General features: G+C 48.1%; 1 protein-coding gene across 1 annotated transcript in view; it reads left to right on the top strand.

The window, feature by feature from the left end:
- LOC8038837 (carbonic anhydrase-related protein 10) overlaps nucleotides 1–12558 on the top strand; it is a 97348-nt gene that overhangs the window by 80374 nt on the left and 4416 nt on the right. Inside the window, exon 7 of the mRNA XM_029984383.3 lies at nucleotides 10843–10997. Within this exon, the coding sequence (XP_029840243.1) occupies nucleotides 10843–10997 (155 nt within the window). The remainder of the gene's footprint in view (nucleotides 1–10842; nucleotides 10998–12558) is intronic.

Here is a 12558-nt window from a genome sequence, read left to right as displayed (position 1 = left end):
CGTTAATGTCTTAAAAGCGAAGTCAAAAGCGCGTCACCCCCGCCGCCAAGTGGAAATCCGTGTTCGAAAAAGTTGTTTTCTCCGGGAGGCTTCTCCTTGTGCAGCAGAGCTATGCGGATAGAGCACGCTTTACAGGCGGCGAGGCAACCGTGAATAGGCGGGCATTCCAATTCGTTCACGAAACCGCCTCTGAAACAGGCTTTGCCTGCATTAATACCGCGTCACGAGAAATAGTAATGACGGTAATGATAATGAGTTCAATCAAATCAAAGACCGGCTGTTGAGGGTTTTGATGTGCGGGCGCTTCGCTTCTAACGCGCTATGGATTGCTTATGTCCGTCTCCCATATCTTATCAGGCATTATAGGCACTGCCAACCTAAGAAACACGGGACGTGGTGAGTCCCGAGCGCCCCCGATTTCTTAAGCTGTGAGTGAATTTAGATAGAGGCCTTAAATACAGGGTGTCCCGAGCGGGCCTTCCGCTGGAAAACAAACCAGAAAAATTGGCGTCTGCACAAAAAAACAACAACAAAAAACTTGAACTTTAATTGAGTGTGCAATGAGCAGGTCAGTTTTATTCCCGTAAAAAATTAAAGCAAAAAAAAGAAAAAGCTTAATTAAGTCAATGTTTTCCACGTTCGCAGACGACCAAGTCAGCGACGCCATTCACTTGTGGCGCCATCTCACGATAGGTGCGGCGAACAGACAACGCACTGTGTTGTCTGCTTGCTGCGCCTATCGGGAGATGGTGCCGGAAGTAAATCACGTCACTAACTCGGTCGTCTCCGAACGCGCCCAAGCTTGAATTTGGCACGTTTTTGTTTGTTCTCAGTTCCTTGAAACTTGACACGGTAAAACTGACCTGGGAGGCTAACTTCGGTACGGAGAGATCAACCCGAGTTCTCCGCCGCGATTGGTCGGTGACGTGCATGACGACACGCGCCGTCACTCCCTAGATCGTGACGTCATAACGAAGGGTTCGAGGCGGTCGGAGAGTGGCATATTCGGAACTCGCGGGGAGGTGCTGTGACGTCATTGTGACGTGGGAGAAGCCACCGCGGATGGGAAAAGCTTGCCGGCTCCGACCTTGGCAAGTTTGGGTAATTTGGCTGCGAGATGTGGGAGAACCGTCCAGAATGGCAGCGTTTCTGTTCGTGTTCCACCGTCGGTGTAGGTATTTAAGCCACGCCAATGTGTTTGGCATGGACGACGTTGATTTTCAACCACACAACCGCCTGTCGAAAGGCGTTGGTAAGGTGGCTGCGCGATGAACTGCGCGGCCAACCGGGCTTGAGGCGATGGAGCCGTGAATGGACCGTCATTCCCGTCACGAATCCTACAAACAAATCCTACAAAGTAAATCCTAGAAACAAATGTGTTTTTACGCCATCTGCAACCAGGAACGCAATTTATCATTACCTACAGGCTTTTATAATTATTGTGATCGTTTGCTGCGTTGCGTAGATGCGAGAAAAAATACACTTGATAAAATTTAAAATAAATCAGAGAATAGAAGAAAACCAATGTACATGAATGGCGCAGACTAAGAATTCTGTAATTTCTTTCTCATCTTTTTTTCTCTACACCGTATACAGCAGGAGTTTAGTCTGCCAGAAAATGGCGACATTGTTACCTGTAGATGAGAAATATAGCCAGTGGAGTACAACCGCTAGACTGGGGTCTTTAAGTGCACCACGCAGTATAGTGATACTGGAGTGCACGCCGGTACGATGCTCATCCAGATCGAAACGGGCAGAGGTGGGGATTGAACCCATTCGCTCCACGTGCTCTGAGCTGGTGTGCGCAGACCAACCGGCCACCGATCCCCCGATTTAAATAAAACTAAACCCTTCACTGCGGAGTGTAGGGACAAATCGGAGCTACGCTGGGACACTCGCCACCGGGGGGTGGGTGGGGACGTAAATGTAAAAGGAGGAGTTTGAAACTCGCCCTCGCCAGGGTGGAGTCAAAAGAAGCTCCTCTCCTCCCCCGCGACGTCGCATCGGAGAGATTCTTGCCGAACTCGAGCTTAGCCCCCCTGCTCGGTACACATTTGGTGAAAGTTTGAATTTTTCTACGTTCGAGCGTCAAATCTTCCGACTCGTTTTACACTGGAATTTTCGCTCGGAACACCCCTATAGATCGACGCGCTCTTTCCAAATAAATCCGCGTTCGCCCATACAACGTGCGCGCATTGCGCGTGCGCAGAAGTCAGATTCGCGTGAAGTGAGGCGTCTGCGCATGTGCTCTCCCGACAGCAGCGCCACCTGAGTGGCGAGACGTCAGCGCCGCGCGACGGTCTGTAGGCAAAGTACGTTGTCCCGGCTTGCACTTTCCATTGGCAACGTGAAAATATACCCCTTCGAGTTTTTATAACGTCGTAAAAATATGCCATTAATGCTTGTAGACATGCGCCGAGAGGGTGAGGGAGAGGAGGAACCGAGAGCGCGCAGCAACTTCAGAACGCCGAGCTTCGTTTGGTATAAATAGTGGGTAGACCTAAAGCTTGCAGCCTTTGTCCCTACTGCAACGTACCAAAGTACCAACTGACGCTGAAACCTAGTGTAATGACCTCCACGAACGCGTTTCGGAAAGACGGTAAAAATCGTTCGACGCATGTATTTTTAAGGAAACATATATTTTTTTTCTTTGTTACCTTCAAAAGCTACGAATAGCGGCATGTATTTCCTGCCCACGTGCGCATGTTCGGACATGCCCCATGAGTCTCCATTCGGAGAGTAAATGGGGTTATAAATTATCCGACGCTAAAATAACGACCGGGTTCGTCGCGGAACCGCAGAGGCTTGGACATAAAGCGCCCACGTCCGATGAAGGGCACGGAGCTACACGCGCAAAAGGATGTTTCATTCCGCACGACAACACGTCGATAAGCGGACGCGGAAACACTACTCGGGTCTCGTGGATCGTTCGAGGTCCGGTCGATATTATGCAAACGCCGACACGCTTAATCTCTCGAATCGACGTCGAAATGTTTTTCTTTTTATTATTGCGGTGCTTTTTTTTTAAGTTATATTATCAATCCCTACCCGAAACAAATTATGTTGGACATAAACAATGATATACCTACATCTCACATTTAACGTCGACGCACGAAAAAAAATAATTATGTGTTGTAACATCCCCAGATATAACCCCACCTAAAATCGAAAGCAAATGGGGTGAAACTAAGGGTTAAGCTAATTTTCGGTGTGTCATCAAAAAATGCTAGTTTTAGATTTTGTGACCTTAGAGACTTGTGATTTCCGGGAGGATCGATGGACCAAAAACCAAAGACGGCTGTCCTTCCCGGTCAGCAATATTCGCATTGCTCCCAAGTAGCACCGTTATTGCTGAGGTCATCATTGGCCAGGACCTTGCAAAATATGCGGATGAATGAGCCGTACTTGATCGAATAAACCAAAGTTCACGAAGCCGGCGACAGACAAAAGGTTTTGGCGGAGTCGGGATTTGAACCCCGGGCCTCCCAATATCAGGTCGACTGTGCTAACCACTACACCACTCCACCTCGTTTTTCTGGCGTTTCCTGCCCGTCTTAATAATGCGAAAAAACCGAAATCTATCCAAGCAGTGCCCCTGATACATATAGATATATATCAGGGGCACTGTTATGCTAGTTCCGAGCTGCGGCAGTGACGTAGCATGTCATTTCAGTTTGCAAACGTCGGAAAGGGCCCGTCTTCCAAGGTGTTTTAGGGAACCACTCCTCCCCATGGGGACAGGCTGCGCCGTATACATATATGTATATATATATATTGACCCCAATATATATCTATATGTATAAATATCTTTGGGAGGGACGTATGATCGACATGTGCAGCCGTAGGAATATTGTGAATGACGAGGGGGAAAAGTGGTTATTGAATTCATTGCAATAAAGTTCGGGGAAGGGAAATGCAATGAGCTTCCCAACTTTGCAAGCTGAAATAACGTGCTCCGTCACTTCCGCAACTCCGAACTAAAATGGGCCTGAAACCAGCAACGGTTGTTGTCTACCCAGCAAAGCGAATTTGAAACTGACAGTACACAGAGAGCTGATCAAGAGTTGAGTCCGCCGAAACCAGTAACCGAGATGGTCGAATCGGTTAAGGCGCCGCCCCGGATAGGCGAATGTTGAGGGTTCGAACCCGCTCCTGGCCCAATTTTTAGCCAGCTCTCTTTCCCCTTCCCTCCGTCTGACCTCAAAGTAAAAAAAGAAATAAATAATTACTCTCTACCCTCTTCGTAAAGAAATTATTATTTCGAGACACCGAATTCGACTGCGGCGGACGTCATCTTAGGAGTGCAAGGTGATAATTAATGATTTAATAACGCAACATACACCATTTTCGTTTCTAATTATTCCTAATAGCTGGCAGTTCCAGTTCAGCCGCGGGCTAAAGAGCCGGGCCGCACTGCTTTATACATCACACAAAGGACAGCCTCCAAACAGATTGGAACGCGAGTCGCCCCGAGATCCGTTCTTCGACAGCCGAATGCCAATGAATTCGAGGAAAAAAACTCGGCACGGGGCATTCGAACCGCGGATAGTGCGGTGGCTCGTCTTTGCAGACACCTCCCACACTATTTTAACTTCGAATTATTCGCCATAGCTGGCACGCTCGAGTTAGGGATTTAATACCTGTCATCAAATTGTGGCATAGTTCTTTTTAGTCACTGAGAGGGGGAGAACGATAAAGAGGTTACGTTCTCACAGGTAAGGATAAGAAGGACACCTTCGGGAGTGGCACTTCAATGTATCGTGACGATGGATGGATGGATGTTAATGGCTATACCCTTTGTAACGGGCAGTAGCTTGCGCCACCTAGCCTAAGTCTAAAAAGACCCTCGAGCGCGCGTGCGCTGCCATTTTACACAACGCTGACCCTATTACCCGACTGCAACTGGTTTTTAACAAATTCGAATCCAACTGAGATGAACTTGGTATTGATATTTTTGGATGCGAACGAACATTTAGAAAGTGCATCGATGTCTTCCTTTCGTTCTGACATGTCAACATTTGTTCTCGAGATTCGAGTTCTTTTTATTTTAGACGTAGTGCACCACTAAGAAGGCGCATAGCTGTTGGTGTGGCACTGAACATAAAGCAAATGAATGAACGAATGAAAGCACGGTGAATGGCAACAGGCCCTTGCTCAAGGCTGGGGCGCTCGAAAGAGACGTCTTGCGGTTTCCAACTCGTCCGTTATTTTAGAATTCAGACAACTAAATTCTGCTCCGCACTATTTTTTGGCAAATTCAAGCCGCGAAGAGACTGAGATACCCCTGACTAGCGCCGGGTTGTACTGCATCGGCTAAATGCAGAACAACCGCTGCTCAGACACCAGACGCCCGTTCGCGGCTGACTAACATCCGGCTGTATAAACGTACACGCAACACAATTTTGAGACAAAGACGCCGAAAAGAAAAAGGCGACGGAAGCTCCAGTCGAATGTAACGTCGGACTCCGTTGAGAACGGGGGTGTCAAACCATCGCAAACCAATCTGGCAGCGGCGACTCACTTGAAAGCCCCGTGGTCGTAAGTAATTCCTGCCACAATCCTACGTCTGCTCGAACGCCAAGCTCTCAACGCCCAAAAGACCGTTGCTAATTTCTCCCTTTCATATCTTGAATTTAGATGTAAACATTCATAGGTGCATCCTAACTTAGCGTTATGTCATTTTATCAAGAAAGACGCTGTCAAATGATAAGAGCATTATTTCCTCCTTCGAAAACCATTTTTTTTTTTAAATACTACTATTTTGTGCAGCGCACAAATAATTTGCGAAAAAAAAATGGTTTTGTTTAAAGATATTACGATTTTCACTAAAGCCACTTGACAAATCATGCGAAAAACAATCAATTTACTTAAACAGAAGAACAACAGAGTTTACTCGGCAGCAGTTTTTTTTTTTTTTTCGAAAATATTCGCAAGTTTGATTATACATGTAACAAGCCGGATTGCCATAGCCGTCTGCCAGCCGTTATATCGAACCGGGCCGACCTTATCCGAGCCCAGCCAAGCCAAGCCGAGATAGCCAGTCTAACGCCTCGCAGCATCCTCTTCTGATCGGGACGGCGACCGACACATGTTGAGCGCTGTTGCCGCTGGCCCATCGGAGCCAGCGTCCGAGCGAGCGTCGGCGGCGGCGGCGACGGGTAATCCCCGTAATTGGGAGGCGATCAGGGGCGCAGCGGTCCGGGTCCGCACTAGTGGCAGTAGCCATCGACGGGTAATGAGGCCCGGCCCTTAATCGGCCGCAGGGGAAAACGAGCCCGGCCGTGCGGGGGCGCCCAAAGTGTCGGCGGGCCGGCAAGCGCCGTGTTGGTCGCGAGCTCGGCTCGGATTGCGCGCTTGGCTTCTTCTGTGGAGGGGCCAGCGTCTGTGGACAGCGTGTTTAGGAGGGAGAGAGGGGGAGGAAGAGAGAGAGATAGAGAAGAGGAAGAAGAAGAGAGAGATGGAGAACACAGTGAAAGAAAAACACAAAAAGAGAGTAATAACGAGAGAGAAAACGAGAGGAAGAAAGAGGGAGGCAGAGAGAGCCACCAGGATGTGCGATTGCTGCGACATAAACCTATGTCCGCAATGCCCACGCGTAACGTATAAGGCTGCTGCAGAGGCAAGCGGAACATGTAAAGTTAAATAAGCGACGATATACTAGGTTTAACTTGGCCAAGAACGAAGAGCTTTACGGTCCCTTCGATCCAATCAGAACGACGGAGAGGAAGCACGTGACAACCCTCGATTACCCAGTGTACAGGGGCGAGAACGTAACCCGAGCTGTTGGAGATGAGGGGAAGGAGGAACTCCTCTCTTTGTCCCGGTTTCGTGCGGCCCAAACTTCGCTTTTGTACCCCTCGGTGATGAGCCCGTGATTCAAAATTCGTACAAAAGCATCTTTCCCCTCCCTCTCTCGCGCGCGCCTGTAGCCTTCGCTGTTTACCGCGTTACGGTGAGACGGAATATAGTGTATAACAACAGGAACGGCCGGAAAAATACACACCGTTTCAGCTTGGTATAGACCGCAGAGGAGGCCACAATCTATCTCAGCCAATCCAGCCCCGTGACCAGCGTCACGTGACCAAGCGTTCCGTGGCGCGTCGCGCTGCGTCTCTCCCGAAGGACGCGCCACACTTGCGCGGCATTGGATGGGAATGGCTTTGACGGCTCCTGGCGCCATCCGAACGAGCCCATCGTAGGGTCCGGATTGAGCGGAGAAAATGACAGAACAGAAATACATAAGAGAGAGGGAGAGAGAGAGGAAAAGAAAATATAATTGGGGAAGAGGGAAAGAGAGAGAGAGAGAGAGAGCGAACCCGTGTTCGGTGTCTTGGGACGGTCTCGATCCTTTTGGGGTTTTGCGAGGATTGGGAGATTGACGCGGAAGGCGGAATTGGTGGAGATGCACTACCTTCCGTGAGAGAGCACGGGGGGAAAAAAAGAAGCGCTTTTTGTGTACTGGTGACGCGGCAGTTTTTTTTTTTTTTTTTTTTTGTTTCTCTTAAGAACGGCGTGTTTTTTATGTTGCTGTGCTACTTAAGGTGATTCGGAGCGTTTGTTTCCTTTTTCGTTTTCTATCGCTGTCCAATGTTTGGTGTGTTTGCTTGTAGACAGGTGATGATCCTAATGTAAGTGTATTAATACGAATTGCTTCCTCCGAATCGGTTCCCATTACCATTGCCGAAACGATCGCATGTTTGTCCTCCTTACCTGTTTATTTTCTTTCCCTTTCGGTTTGGGAAAAGTGAGGGGGGGGAGGCTTAAGAAGCGCTTCTTTATGCCGATCAGAACTTACTTACGCAGGATAAGCGAGCAAAGAAGATTATGGGGCTTAGTTCTACTCTCGATAACTGGCACCAGAGCAGAGTTCACCTTATACCCTCGCGTCTTTGGCGGTGGCAAGGATGGAAGGGGAGGTCCCTTGAGCACACTGCTCCTAACGCCGTAACGAGTGTAAGCGCTTCCATTTCGCGGAGTGGACTCGCTTGGAGGCTTGTGTTTTCTTTGATTTGTAATGCGGGTTGGGACGGATGGGTTTTTGCCGCTTTCGTGATGGCTTTTGCAACGTGTAGCTGCGAAGCTAGCGCTTATGTGTATCGACTGAACGGCATCCCGACGTCCGCTTCGGCACGGTGTGCTGGAACGCTGTAGCAGTGTACCGAAAAGAATACTTGCGTAGGCATTTGAACTGTGACGAATGGGTGCTATAGTGGCTAAACCCTTTTGAATCAGACGGTAGCCTGCGCCACCTATACTCCAAGAAATCTGTGTCGTCTGCTTTCCCACAAACCGTTTGAGAAAGCCAGTCGCGGGAGAATAAAAAGATGTTTATGCCGGAAAGAAACACTCTGGGTTGTTACGTCGAACGTAATGTTTCACCCTGTCCAGTGTCACAGCGCAGATTGTTTCTTTTCTTAGGTCTCAAGGTATTTTATTTTTGTCATTCACCGAACTACCTCCGTAGATTGCTGCGATTCGGCTTTTCTAGGCGTTTTGCGGGGAAGTGCACGCTCCAGTTGTCTTAGAGTGCAGCTGGCCCAAGCTACCCCCCGATTAATAAAAGTCCAACCACTACTTTTCATTCATATAACGTAGAATGTTGGCGCGAATACTTTCACCTACAAATTGTTACATCCCTTCCGTTTAACGACTTGACGGTAACGATTGCGGTGGGGTTGAATTGTACTCATTCGAAATGAAAATAAAAACAAATAATATACATGGTATTCAGGTCACTTTCGGCCACCATCACAGGGAGCAGGAAACACTTCCGGTTTGGGTATTGTTTGCATGCTTTTAAAGGACAACGTCACCGCTATGTTTTGTGTTTTCTTCTCTGAATTTGTGAAAGGGTCTTTTGGTGACGTGCGGCCTTCTACGATTGGCCGAATGCTGACTATGACGTCAGCAAAGGTTTTCTCGTCGACAGGAATAACACTAATGCAAGAACTTCAATTTTGATGATTTTGTAGCGTTGGTTTTAAAGAGCAATGATTTCAAGCTTCCACCGTGTTAATTGCAAACACCACCGAACTTGTTGTTCGCAATATAAGGAACCATAGGAGGACGCTACCAGAACATCTCGCCATTCACTGGTCGCCATTTTAATCGCTCATATTAATAAACTGCAAGGACCCCGAATCTTGGCGGTGCGGAAAGCACGTTGCAAGAAGAACTGCGGAAGCTCGCCGTGAGCACGCGTTCAGCAGTCGCGAACACAGCTTTTAGCGACGTGAGCGACCGAAAGCGTCGCTGTGGTAGACCCACCACAATTAGCCGAACGCTGACTATGACGTCAGCAAAGGATGTCTCATCGACGGAAATCGAGAAAAGAAGCGGTAGCGCGAGGAACGCGAGGAACACGAGCGGACATTCCATCGCTCGGAAAAAGTGTGTTTCCGCGTCTCGACACAGTAGGGCGCCCGTCACGTGGCTCTCCTTTCATCCGTTGTCTGCCGCTGTACCTCTTCTATTTCGGCGGCCGCTTCTCGTGGCGATCTGCCAGGCTTTGTCAGTGTAGAGGAGGCTATAGCTCTCCTCGTCTGCGTTAAAGGTTCCAAGTAAATAACCAAAATAAGGCGTTGATGAATGAGCGTGCAATTGAGTGTCATTTGTTTTGAGTCTTTGCTTTAGAAAAGTCACTGCAGCAGACGCCAGAAAACACAGCGCGTGTAACTACGCTCACGTTCGCTCCTTGGTTCTTACGTGATTTCGCAAAAGGTCTAGCGGAACTGGTGGCCGAGTGTGTTATACTCCGTATCAGCTTAAGTCCAGATGCAGCCGATGCTACAAGCGCGAGCCATGAACTTCCAGTGTCCTTGCCATGAACACGCACTCATGCAGTGCAAGCACTGTTCAGGGCCACATGCTCGCGCTTGTAGCATCAGCTGCGTCTGGATTAAAGCTGAAACGAAGTTTTTTTTTTTTTTTCTTTATAGCGCAGCTCAGCTCGGAGCACGTGGAGCGAAACGCTCGTGCTGCAGAACTCAGGAACCCCTACCCGTTTCGAGGATGAGCATCGTACCGGCGGTCGGTCGTGTATTGCTACTGCGTGGTGCACGTTAAAGACCCAAGGCTAGCGGTTGTACTGCACTGGCTAAATTGCTCATCTACAGCTGGAGACAAGTCGTCCGTTAGAGCTGGCTTATAACTTCCGGCTGTATAAACATAGACACTACACAATTATGAAAGTTCTACTCCCCATTTAAACGCAGCCAATAAAAGCATCCTGCTTTAAAAAGAAGCATAATTACCTTAAACGGACAAAGAAATGTTTTTTTCGACTTCTTTCTCCTTAGCTTTAATCCTCAACTCAAAGGTAAAACGAAGAATCGCGTCATCGTGACATGCTTGGACACCGGAAGCGACGACTCTAAGCTTCCATCGTGCTTTTTAAGCATAAAATGGAACTTGTCCTTTTCAAGTGACGATAAGTGCCGTCACAGAACGCATTGGCCACGTACGCGATTTCAAATATCCGTCGACGGGTTGATTGCTGACGAGCGCATATATATACGTCCAAGAATGACGCAGTGCTCGTGTTCGATGCGTGAGCTGTGTTCGGCTGACGTGCTTTGGTACCGCGAATGTATCCCAGTGAAAAGGCGGAGAGCTTTCGAGGGAAAGGAGGTACAAAATTGACCGCAATATTTTCACAATTTCTTACCAAAAAGCAGGCTTTGCGCTTTCTACGCTCGTGCACCAGTTTTATTTTGGCGCACTAAACAATAGTGTTTTCATGGTTTCTTTAGATAAACACTGGGTGTCCGCGTGGCAGTGCGTTTGACCACGAGGTACTGAAAAGCCGAGTCGTGAATAGCTTCCACCCGTCCCGTCTTTTAGGGTCGCAGGTTCCGGTGAAGTCTGTGTCAATCCAGGACTTGGTGCCTGCGACGGACAGCTACATGACGTACGAGGGTTCAGCCACGACGCCCGGCTGCGAGGAGACGGTCACCTGGATACTGATGAATCGGCCGCTCTACATGACGCGCCAACAGGTAATGCCCAACCCCCGTCTCTCCCTCTTAGCTTCACTGTCCCCCCTATGTATGATGTAGGACCTGACGGTAAGGTTATTGCCAGTCTTGGGTAGTAGCGCGTTACTGCTATTTCGTTACCTTTTTGGTAACTTGTAAATGTAACGAGTTACTTTTTTAAAATGTAACTTGTAACTGTAGTTCTATTACTTTTTCTGAGGTAACGATGAAGGTAACGACGTTGCTTTTTTTTGTTACTTTCCAGTGTTTTATGAATAATATATCACTGAGCGAGTACAATGTAGATTTTCCTTGCACTTTTCAAATCGTTTTGGTTCTTTCTCACGAGTCACGACCCGAATATAGCCACGTGTAAATTTCATAAAAAAGAAAAAAAGATCTAGTAATTATTACGCACGCGCTTGTACTTTGGAAGTGAACACATCTTAGCGTCTTGAAGCACTATCGACGTCGTGGTTTTTCTTTTTTCTGTGAAAACGCTTTTTAATCGGGTGAATCAACCGTGAAACGACAATACACGCGGAGGGCACTGCGCATGTTTCGTATTTTGATTAGCGCCAGTACTCCGCACTGCGCATGTTTCGTATTTTGATTTGCGCCACTACTCTGGCGTCTAAATTTTCAAACACTAATTTCGAGAAGCAACTTCTGCTAAGTTAGAATATGAAGTAAAAAGCGTACTTTTTAATTGTATGCAATTAAACTTAGTGAAGGGCATTTTCTAGTTTTTCTTAATTTTTTTTGTGTTATAGGAAGGTAACTGAAAAGTAACGTCGTTACTTTTTAAAAGTAACTGTAACTGTAACGAGTTACTCTTTTGTTGCGGTAACTGTAACGGTAACTTCGCTACTTTTTTAGAAAGTAACTGCTACTGTAACGAATTACCTTTAACAAGTAACTTACCCAAGGCTGCTTATTGCACTGACCTCTATGACAATTTGCTGGATAGCGCATCTCGGCTTGGTCGCTGCAGCCCATGTGCGACCACCGGACAGCCATCTTAGGACACGGAAAAGCGACCTTTTTGGAGCGTTGCGGAGGCTGGGCGGCAGCGTGCTGAAGACACATTTTATGCTCATTCGTGGTCATTTGCCGAAGAAGTTCGTTAAAACCCCGAGTAAACGGTGAGAGTTGCCTTTGAGAATACGTAATTTTTTTTACAAAAGCGCAGCGCCGCGGGAAAAGGCGCAACTCGTCAAACTAAGTATCGCCGGTCTCGAGGCGTGATCAAAGCTTCCTTGGCACGCCGAAGTGCTGCGTCTCAGCCTTCGCACGCTTGGATACCGATCAAGAATCGACGGCGTGTGGATTTGTTTTTGCGAGTGCAACGGGGGGGGGGGGGGGGGGGGGGGGGGGGGGGGGGAGGCGTGAAGACGTGTGTGCCTCTGGAGCAGCGTTTTACATTACTTTTACAACTGTATTTGTAACTTACGACACTAGCGGTCCAGAAACGGGTTTGATCCAGTGGCGACAGAAGAAAGTTAGGAGGTACGGCGACGGCGACAGATAGCCCACGACCATATGGGTCGCGTTTAAAACAAATTCGATCAAGCCATTTTAT

This window comes from Ixodes scapularis, unplaced genomic scaffold (assembly GCF_016920785.2).
Source record: "Ixodes scapularis isolate PalLabHiFi unplaced genomic scaffold, ASM1692078v2 PGA_scaffold13__105_contigs__length_92229423, whole genome shotgun sequence".
NCBI lineage: Eukaryota > Metazoa > Arthropoda > Arachnida > Ixodida > Ixodidae > Ixodes > Ixodes scapularis.
Note: the sequence above shows the minus strand (reverse complement) of the source record. Positions and strands in the feature narration are given on the sequence as shown.